This window comes from Notolepis coatsorum, assembly GCF_963971535.1.
Source record: "Notolepis coatsorum genome assembly, chromosome: 8".
NCBI classification, from domain to species: Eukaryota; Metazoa; Chordata; class Actinopteri; order Aulopiformes; family Paralepididae; genus Notolepis; species Notolepis coatsorum.
The window spans coordinates 73,984,218-74,005,626 of record NC_140172.1 but is presented as its reverse complement, the minus strand read 5'-3'; the positions used below and the strand labels follow the sequence as shown (position 1 = coordinate 74,005,626).

General features: G+C 42.6%; 1 protein-coding gene across 2 annotated transcripts in view; it reads left to right on the top strand.

Moving 5' to 3' along the window:
* The first annotated feature begins 2,142 nt into the window (after positions 1-2,142).
* The window catches only part of acp6 (acid phosphatase 6, lysophosphatidic), a 111,308-nt gene continuing 92,041 nt past the window's right edge, over positions 2,143-21,409 (top strand). Inside the window, exons 1-3 of one of the 2 annotated variants that reach the window (XM_084320174.1) lie at positions 2,143-2,347; positions 3,229-3,455; positions 6,627-6,755. In XM_084320174.1, the coding sequence (XP_084176300.1) occupies positions 3,231-3,455; positions 6,627-6,755 (354 nt within the window). In that variant the 5' untranslated portion in view covers positions 2,143-2,347; positions 3,229-3,230. Of the gene's footprint in view, positions 2,348-3,223; positions 3,456-6,626; positions 6,756-21,409 lie in introns of both variants that reach the window. The other variant, XM_084320173.1, reaches the window with a different exon arrangement.

Sequence of the window (21,409 nt, the reverse complement as noted above, 5' to 3'; positions counted from 1 at the left end):
AGTGTGGGTGACTTTTTGATCGGATCGGGAAAGATCGGTATCGGTAGATACTCAAAATCACATGATCGGGATCGGATCTGGAGCAAAAAAAATTTAGGACATCCCTAGTCATAATAGAACATTCTAGAACATTTGTGATGTCACAGTATGATGTCCAGGGGTGCAGTCGTGCACACACGCGGTTACACAGCGTGTTATTAGTAGGTCACTCAGGGCAGAAGTGCGCGCAATGATAAGTACCAGGCTGTTGTAGAAAGCTACCCGGCCGGCGGCCGGCACTTCTCACCTAGACTTTGCATAATAATAGGATACCTACGAGAAGGTGGGGGGCTGCTTGATCTCCATTGTTATGCATAATAATCATCTGTTCTGTGCGCAACTGAGGGAACATGTATGCGCGTGTGCGTGGCGTGTCACCAGTTCCCATATTACGACTGCGCCACTGATGATGTCATAATAGAACATTCTAGAACATTTGTGTATCTATTCAACAATTATCTCAGAAGATCTCATTGTGCATCTTGAAACAGTACTGAACTGTACAGATAGACTAAACAACATAGATTGAAGCCTGCATTTCTCAACCAAGGTGCCTTGTCTACCGTTTTGCAGTGGAAAGAGACAATACAGAGACAATACAGACCCTCTCGGCCTCTCCCATTGGCCAGCAGTGCACAGGCATCACCCACACTTTCACAATATCCCTGTGCGGAATTGTCTATTTTTTTGTATTATTATTTATTTTCAATTTATGTTCGAAATAAATAAACGCATTCATTCAAGATATCTGGCCTCGCGCTGATATCACAGCTGTGCCCGCACAGTGCAATACTCCAATTCAGCCATTGGCAATTCAGCCATTGGGTGGGTGGCGCTGCTGAGCTGCCCTCACAGCGCGGCCGGCAGAGCGCGGCCCTGAGAGCGCCGCTGGCACTGCGAGATGCATGCAGCTGCAGCACCACGTCGCCCAGCGGGCTGAGGACCCAGCGGGCTGAGGACCCAGCGGGATGAGGACCCTCGCTTCCATTGGCTGATTTGCTGATTGATTTCGCTTCCACCCAATGGCTGAATTGGAGTGTTGCACTGCGGGCATTGGCTGATTTGTGGAGGGGGGCGGCTACGACACGCTGACGAAGAGCGGGCTTCCGTAAAATAAAGGTTTTTCCATACGCCCCGTTTTTGTATTCATCAATGTATGTATCAATATCTGGAATGAATGAATGAATGAATGAATGAATGAAAACTTTATTAACAGATTGCAGAATGGGTACAGTACGATGCGAATGCACGTTAAAAAAAAGAAAAAAATATTGAAGGGATTCGAACTCGCCAGCAACAAGCCGTAGGATCCAGAGCCATGCAGTCTTGCCAATTGAGCTATTTCTGGATACTGAATTAGGGGCGGTTACTGGCATATAGCTCTGCCGCGATCGTAACATATATGACATACATGACATACAGATAGACAGTACTGCTCCATCTATACACTGTATTTGCAAATCTGGTATGTCATAAATGTATAGATGGAGCAGTACTGTCTATCTGTATGTCATGTATGTCATATATGTTACGATCCACGGAGCGGCAGAGCTATATGCCAGTAACCGCCCCTTATTCAGTATCCAGAAATAGCTCAATTGGCAAGACTGCATGGCTCTAGATCCTATGGCTTGTTGCTGGCGAGTTTGAATCCCTTCAATTTTTTTTTTTTTTTTTTTTAACGTGCATTCGCATCGTACTGTACCCATTCTGCAATCTGTTAATAAAGTTTTCATTCATTCATTCATTCATTCATTCATTCATTCATTCATTCATTCATTCATTCCAGATATTGATACATACATTGATGAATACAAAAACGGGGCGTATGGCAAAACCTTTATTTTAAGGAAGCCCGCTCTTCGTCAGCGCGTCGTAGCCGCCCCCCTCCACAAATCAGCCAATGCCCGCAGTGCAACACTCCAATTCAGCCATTGGGTGGAAGCGAAATCAATCAGCAAATCAGCCAATGGAAGCGAGGGTCCTCATCCCGCTGGGTCCTCAGCCCGCTGGGGCCTCAGCCCGCTGGGCGACGTTGGGTTCTGAATTGCCGCAGCTGGATACTATTGGGCACTGCGGCTCTGCAGCTGCATACTATTGGCGTGAACTGAAAATACCGGAAATGTTGCACACTACACTTTCCGTTATGCCGTTAAATGATAAGCCGATGTCGTAGCTAATATTAACGTTACGTGCCAGAGAAGAAGAGACGAACAGTGGTGGTTGTGTCCATAGATATCTATGGTTGTGTCAGTCTCAACACCGTTCATGTAAGAAGATAACTTTCCCCCGGTCTCTTGCTCAAATAGTAAGTAAACTACATTTGGGCTAACATGTGTATATTAGCTAGTATGCCAAAAGTAATTATTGTTGTTACACATAACGTTAGCTGCTATAACCAGGATTGTTGTTGAATAACGTACGTTGGACATGACATGAGATGATCGTGAACTCAAACAAGAACACCTAGAGACAGACCACTGCAGGGCTAGCTAATGCTAACGTTAGCTAAGTTACTTTGCTAGCTATTCAACGCTACCTTTGCAGATAACGTGTGGTTTATTGGTTAACGTGCTGCTGTATCAATCCGTTGCTTTGTTAACATGAACACAATGCCACGGAATAATGACGTTAATGATACCAGTTAACGTTAGCTAACTTAGCTAGGATGATAAATGGGGAAGTTTGGGAGGAATATCGGGTTGTACGTTATGCTCCGTGACAGGAGAAGACATTTACTTGAAGGGGGAGTACCACCCGTTTTATTTTATATTCTCTCTGTGCCCACGACACTTCAGTTAGTTTGTGCACGGGTAGTATTCCCCTTTATTTGACCTGCTGCCCTGGACTCGTAAAGTTAGCCTCCCTGTCTCCATCCATTCATCTCTGACATTCTCTTAGACTAACGTTGGGTTTTCCCGAGTGCTTTGCAGACATTTCAGTGCAATTTCGTTGGTTTCCTCTTGCAGTGTTTTTGTTAATAACTTATCAAGTTGAAACCGTTCATGGAGGACGCACAGGGGCAGCTGCAGCCGGCAGGGCAGTGAGACTGGGGTCTGAATGCCTTGCTCAGAGGCACAAGTCACAGCATGCAAGGGTTAGCTGCTGCTAGACCAATTCCTTGATCTCATGACAGGATGCAAAGTTGCTGTTTTTAATCGTCTGACTCTGTCTGTGTTGACAGCGTAGGTATGAGGACTCTTTGGACCAAAGCCAGTGTGTTAGGTTCAGTATCTGTGTCCATGGCGTTTGGTTCTATGCTGTGGTCACAGAAGAAGACAGAACCTGGCCAAGAGTGCGCTGGGTCCACCCCTGTAAACACAAACCCAGACTCTCCCTACAAGCTGAAACTGGTCCAGGTCCTGTTCCGCCATGGGGCCAGAACACCACTCAAATCTATACCTGGCATCATGGAGGTGAGACTGCTTTTATTATGCTATGATGTTCTCCATTAAAACAGATGGTCAGGGAGGTGAGAGACTGCTTTTATTATGCTATGATGATCTCCATTAAAACGGATGGACAGGGAGGTGAGAGACTGCTTTTATAATGTTCTCCATTAAAACAGATAGACAGGGAGGTGAGAGACTGCTTTTATGATGTTCTCCATTAAAACAGATAGACAGGGAGGTGAGAGACTGCTTTTATGACGTTCTCCATTAAAACAGATAGACAGGGAGGTGAGAGACTGCTTTTATGTTATGATGTTATTGTTCTCCATCAAACCAGATGGATGGATATATAGAAGACGAAATGGGTCGGTCCACATGTAACCTCTGTGTTGTAACTGACCAGAAATCAGTTATAATATGTTAGAGAGACAGAGAGTGATGTGTATACTGTAGAAAAGTCTGTTTAGAAAAGCCAGTTCACTCTGATAACAGGGACTAACCTGACTATCTCTTTGAATGGGGAGTCATCAGTATCCCATGAATCTGTCATATGTGTGCTTTCTCTTTGATATTTGAAGTCAGTGGTAAATGACTGACGACACAGAATGGTTAATTTAGTCTAAATAAAATGTCATGCGTGCACAAGGAAGGATAATAATTATGATCTAGCGTTGATTTCGGGAAGATCCGATAATCAGGCGAAAAATGACAACGTGTTTATTGAATTACACAAAAACACAGTTTTCGTGTCTTTTCCCTGGAATTACTCAGAAGCACCCAAACTATATTCATATTCAAAACTGTGTAAAACGGAAATGTACGGATGAAAAAATAATCTGTTTTTTGCACGTTGACCAGAAGCAAGTCACTGAGACTCGATGGCGTTATTGGACCCATAGCTATACTATAAAATATAGGTTTAGCTCTACAAACTACAACTACGTTTACATGGGTTTAATGGAGGGCAAGGCCAGGTCAGTTCCCGGAAGGGGCGTGGCACTCAATGTGTTAAATAGTTTCAAAATATCAGTAATTTCTGAAAATAAGTAACAAACGTAAAAAATATATATATAAAAAAAAATTAAGTATCGGCCAGAACAGCAATATTAATATCGGTATCTGCCACAATTTTCACATCGGTGCATCACTATAACTAACTAACTAACTGAAATATACAGTATTCACATAAGGGACAGTATGCATAAGGTAGTGTTATTGTTAGGGATGTCCGATATTATCGGCCGATATTGGCATTAAAATGTGATATTGGAAAATATCTGTATCTGTTTAAAAAAAAATACATTTCTTTTTTTTGTGATCAAATTTTTTTTTTTTTTTCATTTTTCAAACATGAAACATCACGACTCACAACACAATAATAACAATAATACGTAAAAGACATCCAAAACATAAACTAACCAAAATGATCAGACAATAAATTAGACAGAATATACATTTGCCTACATATCTAGTTCAAATAAGCTGTCACAAAGTATAAGGCTTCCTGAGCCCCCTCCATCCCCAGGCCCGGCAGCTGCGAACCCCAACCCCGAAGGACCCGGAGTCCGGCGCCCCCACGGGCCAAAGCACCACGCCACTTTAATGCTTCAACCCGCAGAGACCCCCCAACCACGCCCCCCCCCAGTCAGAGCCCACGGCCACCAGACCCACAGCCAAAGGGGGTCCCGAAAATATACATCATTAAAATTACAAGAGAAGCGAAAAAATAATAATAACAATAATAATAACAAAAAATAAATAAAAAATAAAAAACACAAGTGGACAATGGCACTCGCTCGCCCTGCTCCCGCCCCCCCCACTCACCCCCGGACCTCAACGTGGGTTAAATACATTATATACAATAGATTATCTAGCAAATGAACGTTATATGCGCTCTTTAAGCTTTGTAACCGCTGCCAACCAGATAGCAATATTGGCTTCGTTAACCCCTAAAACTCGTGCAGTGGATATCTCCAGATATAACGCATCAAGATAGGTGAGAATCCATACCTTCGGACATAACTTATCTGGTTGTATCCAGCGTGAAGCAATCAGCTTTTTGGCAGCCGTAAGGCCGGCCAAAATGAGTCTCTTTACATGTACCGACGTCGGCAATTGAGAAACATCATTTAACAATAATACAGAAGGCAAGGTTGGTATGGTCAAAGCGAAAATCTCTGATAGCTGAGAGGTAACGTTTTCCCAGAAGACCTCAACAGGAGGGCATTCCCAGTACATATGCATATATGTTCCAATGGCACCGTTTGGACACAAGGTACATCGAGAGTCAGGTCTGAGGCCCATTAGGTTCAATCGCCTGGGGGTCAAATAAGTCCTATGAACAAAATTTAGATGAATCTGTTGGTGATCTGGGTTGCGTGATGATAGCCTAACATTTTCCCAGACTGCATCCCAATCAAAATCTATATCCAACTCAGGGATATCCTTTCTCCAAATCGTGTCTAGGGGCAGGTCCTTATATGAGGACATAAGTAAGTGCCGATAAAAGTCAGAGACGAAGCCTCTCGATGTCTCCCTGTCATAAAAGAATTTGTGAAATCGGTGTCGCTCTAGTGGGACGTCCCATGGAACACCATGAGCCTTCAGAGCTGCTCTCATTTGTAAATAAAAGAAAAAGGAGGAAAAAATTACATTTCTATAACCTTGTGTGTGTGTGTGGGGGTGTGTGTGTGTGTAAATGAATTAACCTAAATATGTAGTTTGACTGATAGATAGACAAAATGGGTTTATTTATGTTGATTTAATTTGGTTGTGTTGATGTTAAATTTTTATTTATTTTTTGCAAAATGGGTATATTCTGTTTGGTTTTACACAATATGTCTATCGGTGTGTTGTACGTGTGTAGGGGCAGGTATATATAAGATTTTTTCTTCTTCCTGTTCCTTTCGGCCATGGTATTTTTTGTGAATTATGTGAATATGTACTGTTGGACTGTGGTGATTCCATGTACGGATAAATAAAATGATGATGATGATGAAATTAAGAGTTGGACAATATCGGTATATCGGTATCGGTAAAAAAGCCAATATCGAGCATCCCTAGTTATTGTCCTTTATTAAGTTCCTTGTTGTTGGATGTCTGGCAGCAGTCCCTGCCCACTGTTGTGGAGCCTGATGGCCGCTGGTATATATCATAGGTCTAACTTGTTTTGTTGTCATGTTTATCTCATCCAAGGTCCAGTGGGTCCCGGCCCTTCTGGACCCTCCCGCCCACACACAGATCAACTACATGGTGACCGACCTGGAGGGGGGCCCCCGACCCCCGGCCCCTGTAGAGGACAGCTACAGGAACAACATTCTGACCGTGAGTAGGTGTGGTGAGGTGTTGTATAATAGACATGATCATATACTGACTGAGTAGGTGAGGTGTTGTATATAGACATGATAATATACTGATTGAGTAGGTGAGGTGTTGTATATAGATATGATCATATACTGACTGAGTAGGTGGGGTGAGGTGTTGTATATATCAGTGGTTCTCAAACTGTGGTACGCGTACCACTAGTGGTACTTGGTGGTACTGCTGGTGGTACTTGAAAACATGTCCAAAAAAGCTAAACATTTTTTTTTTTTTTTTTTGCAGTCAGGCCACTGAATTTAGAAGCAGGCCAGGCCAGTGTTTCTGGTTGCGGCAGCGCGATAGTTAGATAATCTAAGTGGGGAACAACCAGGAGATCACTGTGACAGAGTCTGCAGTCTAAACAGTCATAAATCTTTAATTCAACTTCAGCCTTGATCATAACCATTTATTTTTAGATTTCTTGTAATGTCAGATAAAAAATGAAATACTCCCACTTTTCTGAAAAGAGTTGGTGTTAAATCTGACATTACAAAAAATCCATCAAAATATGTGTTGCTGCTAATCATTGACACATGCCTAGCCTGTAATAATCCCCCCCAGAAAAATGTACTTTGCATTTGATATATTGTAAATATTTTACTTTTTGTGTTTTTTTTTAACAATAATTTGTGATGCCATCACACAAACTGGCATTTAAAGGGTAAACATTCAAAAATGTATTGAATATGTGTTTTCTTTTCTTTTTTACAATAATTTGTGATGCCCATCACAAACACTGGCATTTAAAGGGTAAAAATTCAAAGATTCCTGCACCAGAATGCAGGAAATTAAGTTTTTGTAACAAAATAATTGTGTGTGTGTGAGTGTGAGAGAGAATGACGGACAATTGCTTGCTGTGTGAGAGAGAGAGAGAGAGAATTAAGTACATTTGCTGAAATACAGTTGTTCTTAATTTTCTCACTTGCTATGTGAGAATGTTAGTTATTATGTTCTCAAGTTTCAAGTTCAAGTTCAAGTTTCTTTAATAGTTGTCATACAGAAGTACAGAATACTTTTATACAAAATGCTTCTTACTGTTGCGCTCCAGAGACTGTGCAAGACAAGATAAGTATGAAATAAAATAACATAGTAAAATTAGAAGTAAAAAAAATGAGGTCACAGTGTTCAGTTTAGACATATGTACAATGTTCGATGCAGAATAGACGTAGTTACCATACAATATACAATACTATATAGTGCAAGGCAGAAATGGAGAAATGGGACGAGGTGCAATTTAGGTACAATTCACAGTAGGTGTACGAGTTGTAGTGCAAATCCTTTATCAATAAATATAAAGTGTAAGTGTGTTTGTGTGATCTAAAGTGTGGAGAGTGGGTGCTGCAGTGTGTTGTTTGTTTGAGTGAGTGTGTGGGTGTGTGTGCTCTGCTGTGTGCATTTGATGGTTGTTGCATAGTGATTATTGTTTGTTTAGCGATTATTGTTCGTTTAGCAGCCTGATGGCCTGGGGATAGAAGCTTCTTCTGAGTCTTTCTGTGCTCGCCTTAAGACTCCGGTATCGCTTGCCTGACCGCAGCAGTTCAAAGAGGCAGTTGTTCGGGTGGCTCGAGTCCTTAATAATTCTCTTAGCCTTCCCCTTGCACCGCTTGTTGTAAATGTTCTGGAGGGTGGGAAGCCCCCCTCCAATTGTGCGTTCGGCTGAACGTGTCACTCTTTGTAGTCTGCTACGGTCTTGTGCAGTGCTATTCCCAAACCAGGAGGTGATGTTGCCGGTCAGGATGCTCTCTATTGTACATGAGTAGAAGTTCCTAAGGATCTTCTGACTGACTTGGAACTTCCTTAGGCGCCTGAGGAAGTAGAGGCGTTGTCGTGCCTTCTTCACAACACTGTCAATGTGTGTGGTCCATGTCAAGTCCTCGGATATGTGGGCTCCGAGGTACTTGAAACTGTTCACTCTCTCAACCGGTGCCCCGTCGATGCTGAGGGGGCTGTAGTCCTTGACCCCCGACCTCCTGAAGTCCACAATCATCTCTTTTGTTTTGCTGACGTTCAGGGAGAGGCAGTTCTCCTGACACCACTGTGACAGGTTCTCTACCTCTTCCAGGTAGGCCCTTTCGTCGTTGGCAGAGATCAGGCCCACCACTACTGTGTCATCAGCAAATTTGATGATGGTGTTGTTGTTCCGCTGTGCTACGCAGTCATGTGTGTACAGGGAGTAGAGGAGGGGGCTCGGAACACAGCCCTGGGGGGCCCCTATGTTGAGCGTGATGGATGAGGAGGTGCAGTTGCCGGCTCTTACCACCTGGGGTCTGCCCGTCAGTAAGTCCAAGACCCACTGGCAGAGGTCATAGTTCAAGCCCAGGTCCCTGAGCTTGGCTATGAGTTTGGAGGGGACTATGGTATTGAATGCTGAGCTGTAGTCGATGAACAGCATTCTCACATAGTTCCCCTGCCTCTTGTCCAGGTGTGATGCTGCTGTGTGCAGCACATGTGCTATGGCGTCCTCCGTGGACCTGTTGGGGCGATATGCAAATTGCAGAGGGTCCAGGTTGATGGGGAGGGAGGAACAGATGTAGCCCTTCACTACCTTCTCAAAGCACTTCATGGCTATGGAGGTGAGGGCTACAGGGCGGTAGTCGTTGAGGCAAGCGGGCGTAGATTTTTTGGGTACAGGGATGATGGTGGACTTCTTCAGACAGGTGGGGATGACAGCCTGTTCCAAGGACAGGTTGAAGATGTCAGTGAATACCGGGGCCAGTTGGTCGGCACAGACTTTTAGGACGCGGCCGGGGATGCCGTCCGGTCCTGCTGCCTTCCTGATATTCACTTTTTTAAAGATCCGTCTCACCTCATGCTCTGTTACCCTGAACACTGAGTCTCCATCAGCAGACCCCCCCCCCCCCCCCCCATTGCCGTGGTTTGTAGGCTGGTGTTGTTATTCACAGCCTCAAACCTCGCATAGAAGGAATTGAGATCATTTGCTAAGGAGATGTCACTGTTCAGTTTGAGGGGGGTGCCTTTGTAGTCTGTCATTGTTCTGAGGCCCTGCCACATGCCTCTAGAGTCAGCCTGTTCAAACTGAAGTTCAACTTTATCCCTGTAACGCCGTTTTGCCTCTATTACTGCTCTCCTGACGTTGTATCTTGCCATCTTGTGTTCTTCCATGTTGCCTGTCACCAGCCCGGTGTTGTATGCTGATGTGCGCACTTTCAGAGCCTCACGGACGGATTTGTCTACCCAGGGCTTTTGATTTGGGTAGATTTTAATTTTGGTGGAGGGGATTGTTTCTTCTACCAGAGTACAGACATAGTCAATCACCGTTTCGGTGTATTCGTTAATATTGGCTGTGTTATCACGGAATACACTCCAGTCTGTGCATTCAAGTGCAGCTTGGAGTGACTCCTCTGAAATGCCCCTTGCATTGTATGAGTTGTGTGGAAGCGTTTGCTAGTTCTAGTGCTATCCCTTTGTACATTGTGGCTGTGTCTGACAAAAGTTAACAATAAATAATGGTATTAGGAATACATTTGCCTCCTGCGTGAACTGTGCATAGCTGAATAGACTGTATTTTAACGCCGGTCATATGGTGGTACATGGAGAGCCAGCTACGTTCTCAGGTGGTACTTGGTGTAAAAAGTTTGAGAACCACTGGTATATATGATAATATACTGACTGAGTAGGTGGGGTGAGGTGTTGTATAGACATGCTAATACACTGACTGAGTAGGTGAGGTGAGGTGTTGTATATAGACATGATAATATACTGACTGAGTAGGTGAGGTGTTGTATATAGACATGATAATATACTGACTGAGTAGGTGAGGTGTTGTATATAGACATGATAATATACTGACTGAGTAGGTGAGGTGTTGTATATAGATATGATCATATATTGACTGAGTAGGTGGGGTGTTGTATATGATCATATATTGACTGAGTAGGTGGGGTGTTGTATATAGATATGATCATATATTGACTGAGTAGGTGAGGTGGGGTGTTGTATATACTTGATCGTATACTGACTGTGAGTAGGTGAGGTGTTGTATATAGACATGATCATATACTGACTGAGTAGGTGAGGTGAGGTGTTGTATATAGACATGATAATATACTGACTGAGTAGGTGATGTGTTGTATATAGACATGATAATATACTGACTGAGTAGGTGAGGTGTTGTATATAGACATGATCAGGGGTGCAGTCGTAATATCAGAAGTGCCTGTACGCTGTTTAAATGACGCCACGCGCATGCGCATACATGTTCCCTCGCGTGCGCACAGAACAGATGATTATTATGCATAAATAGTAGGAAACATGTTTGTATAGGAAATTACTAGTTTTAGTTTAGTTTTTGTAAATATTGCCTTGAAATAGAGAAGCTGAAAAAGGTAGCAGGATGTAGCCTTCAATATATAAAGAAATGATATTGTCAACAGATATGGTTGAAAAACAAACAATGTTTTAAATGTAATTGTAGATACAATATTGTAGTTACAATTTATTTAATTGAATGAACTTAAACTAGAAAAGTAAATACAAACTAAATTAACAATGTAAGTTTACAAGAAGGACAGTTTCCTTCTGAAGCACAACTTGAAATGTCTCATCCTTCCAGTCGGGACCATTTTCACATAGTGAGAGCTCCACAGCTCAAGCAAACCCCCACCAATTGGTACAGGGCTTGTATTTTGGTTTTGCACTTCTCGTTCTTTGTTATGCTATTGCTATTGTTATGCAAAGACTAGGTGATAGCTGAGTACCGGGTACTTGGCGCACGGACGACGAGTCGAGTGAAAGTTGTGAACGCATCCGTGCGCGTACTTCTGCTCAGAAAAGTGCTGGGACGGTGTGGTACCGCGTGGCACCACCACTGCACCACTGGACATGATTGATTGATTGAAAAGTTTTTCAACAGATTGCAGAATGGGTACAGTACAGCTCAATACATACAATTGTTAAGGGGATGCAGACCAGAGAAATACTTTCGTCTTGTTTACATCAGGGTCCCCCATTTTCAATTCATCATAACATATGACATACACAACATACAGATAGACAGTACTGCTACATCTATACATTTATGACATACCAGATTTGCAAATACAGTACTGTTTGTGATACAAAAAGTGTCCAGAAAAAGAGTGTATATACATTTGACGTAGAAACTGTACATTGGAGGCGGTTGGGTAGGTGGGTTGGGTGGGTGGGTGGGTGGCTGTACATTGGAGGTGGGGGGGGGGGGGGGGGGGGGACTGTACATTGGAATACTGACAAAGCCATACTTGGTAATTTACTGTACAACTGGGTTAGGACATTTGTAGGGGCCAGTTTCGAATTGCAGTCTCCCGTTTTTGAAGGTGGGTAGTGATTCACATTCCTTTACAGCTTTGGGTAGGGCGTTCCACATTGATGTGGCATAATTGCGAAACGTGTTTAGTCCCTTGTTTGAGCCGAATCTGGGTTTAACATGATTTGTGTAGCTCCCTCTGGTGTTGTGATCGTGGTATTCACTGACCTTTGGGAAATATTTTGACATGTACATGGGTACCTTGGTCGTGTAGTGATCATATACTGACTGAGTAGGTGAGGTGTTGTATATCGACATGATAATATACTGACTGTGTAGGTGTGTGGTCAGGTGAGGTATTTGTATATAGACATGATAATATACTGACTGAGTAGGTGTGGTGAGGTGTTGACTATACTGTGTACATAGACATGACAATATACTGAGTATAGTTACCATAATTCCTCTAATAGTAACCGGGTCTCAAATACAAGCCGGGTCTCTATTAATGGCCGGGTGCGCTCTTGAGCTAAGCAATTATAAGCCGGCCTCCTAATACAAGCCGGGTTACTAATATACTGAGCTGCATACTGAGCTAGTTACTTGATTTCACTTTGAAAACGTTGAAATGACCAGTGACCACCTGTAATTGCACTGTTTACTATTTCATACAGTACTTGGTTTCAATAAATGAACCCAGTACATTTTACTGGGTTCAAACTGACACAAAATGTTGATTTATTCATTATGATCCGTTTGAAAATTTGAAATATAGGCCTCCCTCTTATACAGGCCTCCTCCTAATACAAGCCTGGTACCCGCTACAGTTGAAACAAATACAAGCCGGGGTTACTATTAGAGGAATTACGGTAATATACTGTGTTACAGACAGGGATTGGTGGTGCCCTTGCTTAGCCGCACTTATAGCCCTTTTAGACCGACCGGGCTCCGGTTAAAGCTCCAGCTCCGTTCTGAACCTTGGTGTACTCTCTGGCGAACCAGCCCGCGTTTACACCCATTTAAGCAGAACCAACATTCCACTGTCTCCGTCATCAACGGGGGCGTTACTCAGGCAGAGGTCAAAATAATGCGTGGAGAAAGGCTTAGCGAGCCTCAACGCCGAGCGCACACACGCCCACTGTATACATTTGAAATGAATCGTTCCAGCAAAGTAGGCTTCTATTATTCAAATGACTTGTTTTAACCCTTTCACTGCGACAACACACCGAATGTTAACCCTTTCACTGCCACACAACAGCAGGTTAACCCTTTCACTGCCGCACTACAGAACCATCGATAGTGTGATAGTAAAGGGTAGAGATGTTCCGATACCATTTTTCCCTTTCCGATCCGATACCTAAGCTTTGGGTATCGGCCGATACCGATATTTATCCGATACCAGTGCATACATAAAAAAAGGATATTATATAAATTATATTTTTTTTTTTTTTTTTTTTCTTTTTTTCTTTAACAGATACTGTTATACTGTTTTTTAGTAATAACTAGAAAGTAATGGTATTTATTCAACAGGTGATTGTATAGATTTGTATTAGTATCATTAATCAATGAGTATGGGCTGCAGCACTGCAGATATACCCTACTCCAATGATCCACACGGACATTAAACGGTGTTGCACTCGCTACCCAGTGGCTCTGCAGATATACCCTATTCAGTCTGTAAGCTAGTGGCAGATAGAACGTTCATGTTGTGATTTTCGATGCAAAATAAATATTCAACATTCTCTTTTGAAACTCCGCCTCAGACTCTTATCCTTTGGCACTTGCTGTACTTTGCTTGCAGGTCTGCAGCCATTATTGCTGGATTATGAATAGCACCAACTTTAGACACAGTAACGTTATCAAGCTAAGCTAACTGACCTAGCTCGTCTTCCCGCATTGACATTTGATAACGTTAGTCAGCTAACGCTAGTCAGTAGCTACTTAACTTAAATACAATTCACCGTGGGTGCATTATTGTTGATAGACGGTCACGGACAGTGTTAGGTCCTGGAGAAAGGACAGGCGATCATCTGATTTGATGTAACGTTAAAGCGGATGTTGTTCCAACTAGCTATCTTTCCAGCTAATGCTATCATAACACCAGCAAAACACACCCCGTCCGAGCTCCCCGTCACACCGCACTGTCGGGGACAATGGAATTTAAGAAAGTGTATCTGCTGTTAAAATGACACAGCATCACACTTTAAAACATGTTCATTTTATAATCCTCACTCTCCGCAGGACTCGGCAGGAGATAAATTACATCATGGGATCGGAGGCTACAATTCACGTGTATCGGCCGATACCGATACCAGCATTTTAGGCAGTATCGGCGGCATTTCCGATACTGGTATCGGTATTGGAACAACTCTAGTAAAGGGTTAACCTTCTGTAGTGTGGCAGTGAAAGGGTTAATGGGTTACTGGACGACAACCGCAATTGGCACTTGGCACAAAAGTGTAAATGATGGATTAGTCGGTAGCAATTTATGACGGCCGTTTAGCTCAACTGGTTAGTGCGCTGCCTGTGGAGCATATGGTGCCAGGTTCAAATCTTGGTTACTTTTTATTTTTATTAAATTTTTTACGTTAATTAATTTATCCACTCTGGTGTGCCAAAAAGGACAATAACACTACCTTATGTATACTGCACCTTATGTGAATACTGTGTTACTGTGAATACTGTATATTTCAGTTAGTTAGATAGTAAATTATATTGATTTATTTGTTTACACTGCTTGTGTAGTTTTTACTACCTGTACCCCCCCCCCCATCCCCCATGCTGCTATGATGCCTGAATTTTCCCAAGGGGATCAATAAAGGAATATCTTATCAACCAGAGTGGATAAATGAATTAACGTTACAAAATAATTTTTTATTTTTTTTTTAACCTGGCACCATATGCTCCACAGGCAGCGAACTAAGCAGTTGAGCTAAACAGGCCATCAGGAATTGCTACTGACTAATCCATCATTTACACTTTTCAAGTGCCAATTGCGGTTGTCGTCCAGTATTGGCATTAATAGATCAGATGTCATGCTAATATGTCATGTTCTACAGTAGGACTTACTACTATGATACCCATTAAAACAAGTCATTCGAATAATAGAAGCCTACTTTGCTGGAACGATTCATTTTTTTAATCTACTTTTTCTCCTCCTTTTCAATTTTTCTCCCATCCCAATTTCGTGTTGCCAATTCTCCCCTCCCCTGTCTTGAACGTTGCTAGACTATGCCCCCCACTGGTCGGTTGTAGTGAGGATTGCATCACGTGTCCCCTCCAGTACACGAGGAGGCAGCCTGTCGCATCTTTTCACCAGACCGCGCAGACTCTCAGTGGCGAGGAGTAACGTGTGGGAGGCTCACGCTGCCCCCGATACATCCTATCTCTGCTGTTCAGGCGTCACCCAACCGACCTGTAGGAGTCGCCGTCCACAACGTCCAATCCCCACCCATCGACTTTCCACCCGCTGACTCTGCCAAATGAGCCAGTACGACGGCCGGCCCAAGTCGAAGGCAATGCTGAGGCTGGGATTCGATACCGGAGTCTCTTGCATTGGTGACGAGCGCAATCTCCGCTACGCCACCCAGCCGCCTCCTGGAACGATTCATTTCAAACGTATACAGTGTGTGTATGCGTGTATTCTTTTGTGTGTGCACTCGCACGCTGACTCGCTACTTTCCCCCCGTTTACTCGTCTTCACAGCCTAGAATATGACACGCCCACTGATGATGTCACGGTTCGCGAGGAAAAACCAAAAAAAATTCGGTGCCAGCTGAGTACAGATTTGTCACATTCTGAACCAATTAATCCCGGTCTGAACGCGCTGGCCGGTGCAAGATTACGTTCGGGAACCGGCTCCAGCACGGAGCCTGGCCGGTGTAAAAGGGCTATTATTGGCACCGGGGATTGCATCAGCAACCTACCTGTATAACAACATACTTACTTAACCACTGTTAACACATTGAGTATTGCTTTTATTAGCGATATCCATTAATTTTTCATCATCCAGCCTCACGTTATCATTGGGACTGGCTCTGACCTCAAAGGGCAAATACCGCCCCCTATCGTCTCCTGGATGGTATTGCACCCATTGGATTGGACTCAATGGAAATGCATGGGGGGAAAAAAAACCCGGATTCCACATTTGACTTCTCAGGCAATGTAACCCGAGACTACTGCATTCATTGGGGACCCTCAGAGCAGCGTGGAATGTGTTTCGAGTACATAACGTTGGATCAATAAACGCGATCGATATTTGGAATGGCGATCAGGAATTGGAATAATCTTTTTGCAGAACATCTGATGTGAGGTAAGGAATCTATTTTACCAGTCATGGGGTAATCGGATGTTTTTTTTTCACATATTTCACAACGTGTCCCCTATGCGACGCAGCGTGTATGTGTATATATGACGTTAGCGCTGACCAGGTCATAGATAATCGATTTTTCACCCGCTTCTCTAGCGTGCATAAGTACACATATACTATCGATAATCTAGCGTTTATTTGAAAACTATTTATAAATCAGCCGGAAAATGACAACGTGTTGTGTGTATTACACTAAAGGGTGATTCCTGCGGAATCTTTTTTTCCCCCTAGAAATGTCCAAAAACGTCCGTTTTTCAAAATGGTATAAAACTGAAATGTACCTAATGAAGAAACAATCCGTTTCGTACATGTTGACTGCAAGCAAGTCATTGATAAACGACGGGCGTATTAGACACATAGCCATAATATAGAATATAGAAATAGCTCCGCGAAAATCATGAAATATCGGAAAATCAGTCCCAAAAGGCTGGCATTCAAGCGGTAAATCCTGCGCCCCCTGCTGGCACTCAATGTGTTAATGTGTGTGTTGTTGGCCACGTCTATAGCAGTATAAACACTGTTAATAGGTGAGTGTGTTGTAGGCCAGGGCCCTCATTTATCAATGCTGCGTACGCACAGATATGTGCGTAAACCGTGCGTATGATCATTTCTAAGCAAAGTGTGGGATTTATCAACATGAACGTGTGCTTGGCTCAGACCGTGCGTACCTGTCACCAAGCGGTAGAATAGGAAAACTACAAGACGGAAATAAGCTTTAATGCATTAGTTTCAACACCGATGTCTTCTGCATGACCCGTAATTAATTATAGTTAATTGTAAAATAGCGACATTAGTGTAATTATTGTCAAACCCTATAGCATTTGGAATAGGTCTTTCCGAATTAATGCAACATGGTTTATAGTAGGGATGTCCCGATCCGATCACGTGATCGGGATCGGCGTCGATCACGTGCTTTTCAGAGGATCGGGGATCGGGAAAAAATAATAATAAAAATCGGCAGTCAAAAAAAGAAAAAATGTATTCAACAAACATGACCATGTCCATGTCTTAAACTCATACGGAGGCCTTAGTTTTGGTTTTAAATTACATATAATATATCATCATTAATGTATTTATTGTCACACAGAGCAGAATAATTGTCCACAACAAACACATTCCCCTTTAATTTACACCGTTGCAACAAACACATACCCTTTAATTTAGACCGGCTACACGCTACACGCTCCACATCACAACAACAGTACAACACGTCGCTCCCGAAACACGGTTAATATCCACTGACTTGAGCAGCTAGACTTAATGTCAGAGGTTTGGAACTAAGCATTTTAAAATAGAAAGTCAAGCCAGTTGCAATGTTTGCAAGGAGGACAGGCTGGAGGCGAAGTTTTCAGACTAACTTTTCACCTGGAGGATAACGTGACTGAGGATTATCGTCGGCGTTTCAGACCAGAATGGACCATTACGTAAGTCGAACACTGAATGTATACTAATGTGCAAACATATATTGAAACTTTTAATATTTCTCATATGAAGCAGAAGCACATTTCTCAGGGTGAATGTAATAACAAAAGCCTCCGCGCTCGCGCCCCGGACTATAGGCAACAGATGGGCTTGTCTCGCTCTGCCAGTTTCTGACAAAAATGCGTCAAAATTGATTACTAATGTGAAAGATCGGATCGGAAACGATCGGATCGATAGATATTTAAAATCACATGATCGGGATCGGATCGGAAGCAAAAAAAGGCGATTGGGACATCCCTAGTTTATAGCGTTATAGGAATACTTCTCACGGGGTGCGCTCCGCGGGGAGCTGTTTTCAGAGATGGGGCAGTCTATTTGCGGAGAGAACATAATATTAAGTAGAGTCCTCTACCCGAGACACATTCTCCTATATTTGTACTGCAATTTGGGACCCAAATTGGAGCATGGAACAAAACGCAGTGTTGGATGTCATAATTTCCCCAACCCCCAACTACATACAATACCCATATCAATAATAACATCAGGCCGAGGCCAAGAGAGGATTTTACACCAGGTTACCCAACATCATCGGAGCAATAGACTACCCATGTAGCCAGGGGAGGAAACTAACTTTTTGGCTTACCAGCCAACTGGCGAGTATATGATTTTTTTTTACCAGCCAAACAGATTTTTTACCAGCCATAAATAAATCGCTAATTGTGATAATTACTTCTTTGTATGTCTTCGTCTAAATTGATTTTCAATCATAGTAATAATCACACCGTGTCTCTACTCTTTAAAATATTTATTACCATAAAACATTAAGTGTCTCTACTCTTCACAATATTAGCATAAAACATATATTAATCACACCGTCTCTACTCTTAAAAATATTAGGATATACCATATTAACATGAAAGGGGGAACTATTCTGGACTGGGTTGGGCTGAACTGGGCAGTGAAAAATGCTGGGCTGGGTTGGGCTCAACTGGGCAGTGAAAGATGCTGGGCTGGACTGGGTTGGGCTGAACTGGGCAGTGAAAGATGCTGGGCTGGACTGGGTTGGGCTCAACTGGGCAGTGAAAGATGCTGGGCTGGACTGGGTTGGGCTCAACTGGGCAGTAAAAGATGCTGGGCTGGACTGGGTTGGGCAGGGAAAGTTGGGCTGGTCTATCTGGGCTGGACTGGGCTGGGCAGTGAAAGAGCCAAGCATTTCACTGTAATGTAATAGCTAAATAAAACAACTTGAACTTGACTTGTTACATTTGCATTCTGGTTGTACTGTACTTGTGCTGTATGATACATTGGGTAGGCAGGGTGGGGTAAACTGTACAACTGTACAAGCAAAACTGTACATTGGAATATCGACACAACCTTACTTGGTCCCAAGAAGAGGGTCTTGTGTATTATTGGTAGTGCTGTCAATAGATTACAAAAATTAACAATTTAATCTCACAATTTTCTGTAGTTAATCTAGATTAAAAATCGACCGAAGCTTGTAACAGATATTTACTTGAGTAAAATCATGGAATTAATGTAGAATCAACACAAAGAAAGTATATTTAGATTCAAATACTTTTTTAATAGCTTTCTTTGATATTTTAATAGTTTATCTCCTGTCAAATACAAATGTGCAAGAATCACTGAAATAAAGAAATAAAAACAACCCAGGCCTATTTTAAAGTGCAGATTGGCTTAGAGGACGATAATGTCTTGTATGAACTACAAGTAATATAAATTATATTAACAACAAAAATGTGTTAGATGATTTTCAAAAAGGTGCATGAGTCAATGCAAAAAATAACAGGCAAAGATACTGCAAAGAGTTCAGAACGTTGAAAATGTTTCACTCCATAGAGACAATTTGGCTTAGTCCTTCTTTACACTCAGCCAGTTACTGAGGCATACCAGTCTGTTTACGTTATCAGGGGACAAAGAAGCTTGCTTCTTTTGAACGATGTGGCCTTGTTCAACTTTCAGACTGACATAGAGGTGAGGTGTGTGTGTGTATACAGTGTGTGAGTGTATGTATCTATACAGTATATATGTGTGTGTGTATCTATACAGTGTGTGACTATCTATACAGTGTGTGTATCTATACAGTGTATGTATGTAGCTACAGTGTGTGTATCTATTAGGGCTGACCTTCAAAGCTTTTTTTTGGCAATCGAAGCTTCGGGGCCGAGCTTCGATTTTAATTTGAAGCTTAGTTTTTTTTTTTTTTTTATCTTATATTGTGGGACTTGTACAGCACTTTTGTAAACTTTGTTGTTTTTAAATGTGCTCTATAAATAAAGTGGATTGGATTAATGAATTAAGTAGCCCCTTTCGTGACTGTGGCGCAGCCAACAAGGTTTCACTCGGCTGTGTGATTTAATTCAAGGTGGATCGCTGTTGTCGTTTGAACAACTTCAGATTTCATGGGAACTACCAATCCCCCAAATCAAGAATGTTTAAGATGAATGAAGTAAGATTTTGATTATTTGAAATATGGCCTGTGTAGACTAAACTACCGGTATGCACAGAATTATGTCAGTCTACATAATCTCATTCAAGGGTACTACGACTATGCTTGCACCTCATGGTACCAAAGCACCTCAAAGGCGCTAAAAACAAAATTACAAACATCTCAAAACAAACTGGTCAGACTACTGCTTGACCTTACTCCTAGAACCCACCTCACCCCTGCCCACTTTGACAACCTAGGATGGCTTAGAGTAGACGACAGAGTACAGCAACTTGCAATGGGCCTGGTCTACAAGATACACTACACGACCAAGGTACCCATGTACATGTCAAAATACTTCCCAAAGGTCAGTGAATACCACGATCACAACACCAGAGGGAGCTCCACAAATCATGTTAAACCCAGATTCGGCTCAAACAAGGGACTAAACACGTTTTGCAATTATGCCACATCAATGTGGAACGCCCTACCCATAGCTGTAAAGGAATGTGAATCACTACCCACTTTCAAAAACACTCTCAAAAAACACCTACGGGAGACGGCAATTCGAAACTGGCCCCTGTAAATGTCCTAACAACCCCCTCCAATGTACAGTAAATTACCAAGTATGGTCTTGTCAATATTCCAATGTACAGTTTTGTCTGTACAGTTGTACAGTGTCCCCCCCCCCCACCCACCCAACCACCTCCAATGTACAGTCCCCCCCCCCCCCCCCACCCCCACCTACCCAATCCAATGTACAGTTTCTACGTCAAATGTATATACTCTTTTTTTCTGGACTCTTTTGGTATCACAAACGGTACTGTATTTGCAAATCTGGTATGTCATAAATGTATAGATGTAGCAGTACTGTCTATCTGTATGTCATGTATGTCATATATGTTACGATGAATTGAAAATGGGGGACCCTGATGTAAACAAGACGAAAGTCTTTCTCTGGTCTGCATCCCCTTAACAATTGTATGTATTGAGCTGTACTGTACTGTACCCATTCTGCAATCTGTTAATAAAGTTTTCAATCAATCAATCAATCAACATGGGCCGGATTCTACATGGTCCGGCAATGTAGACCTTGTAGACTCCACTACAGACCAATTATCAGTGAATGTTCATGC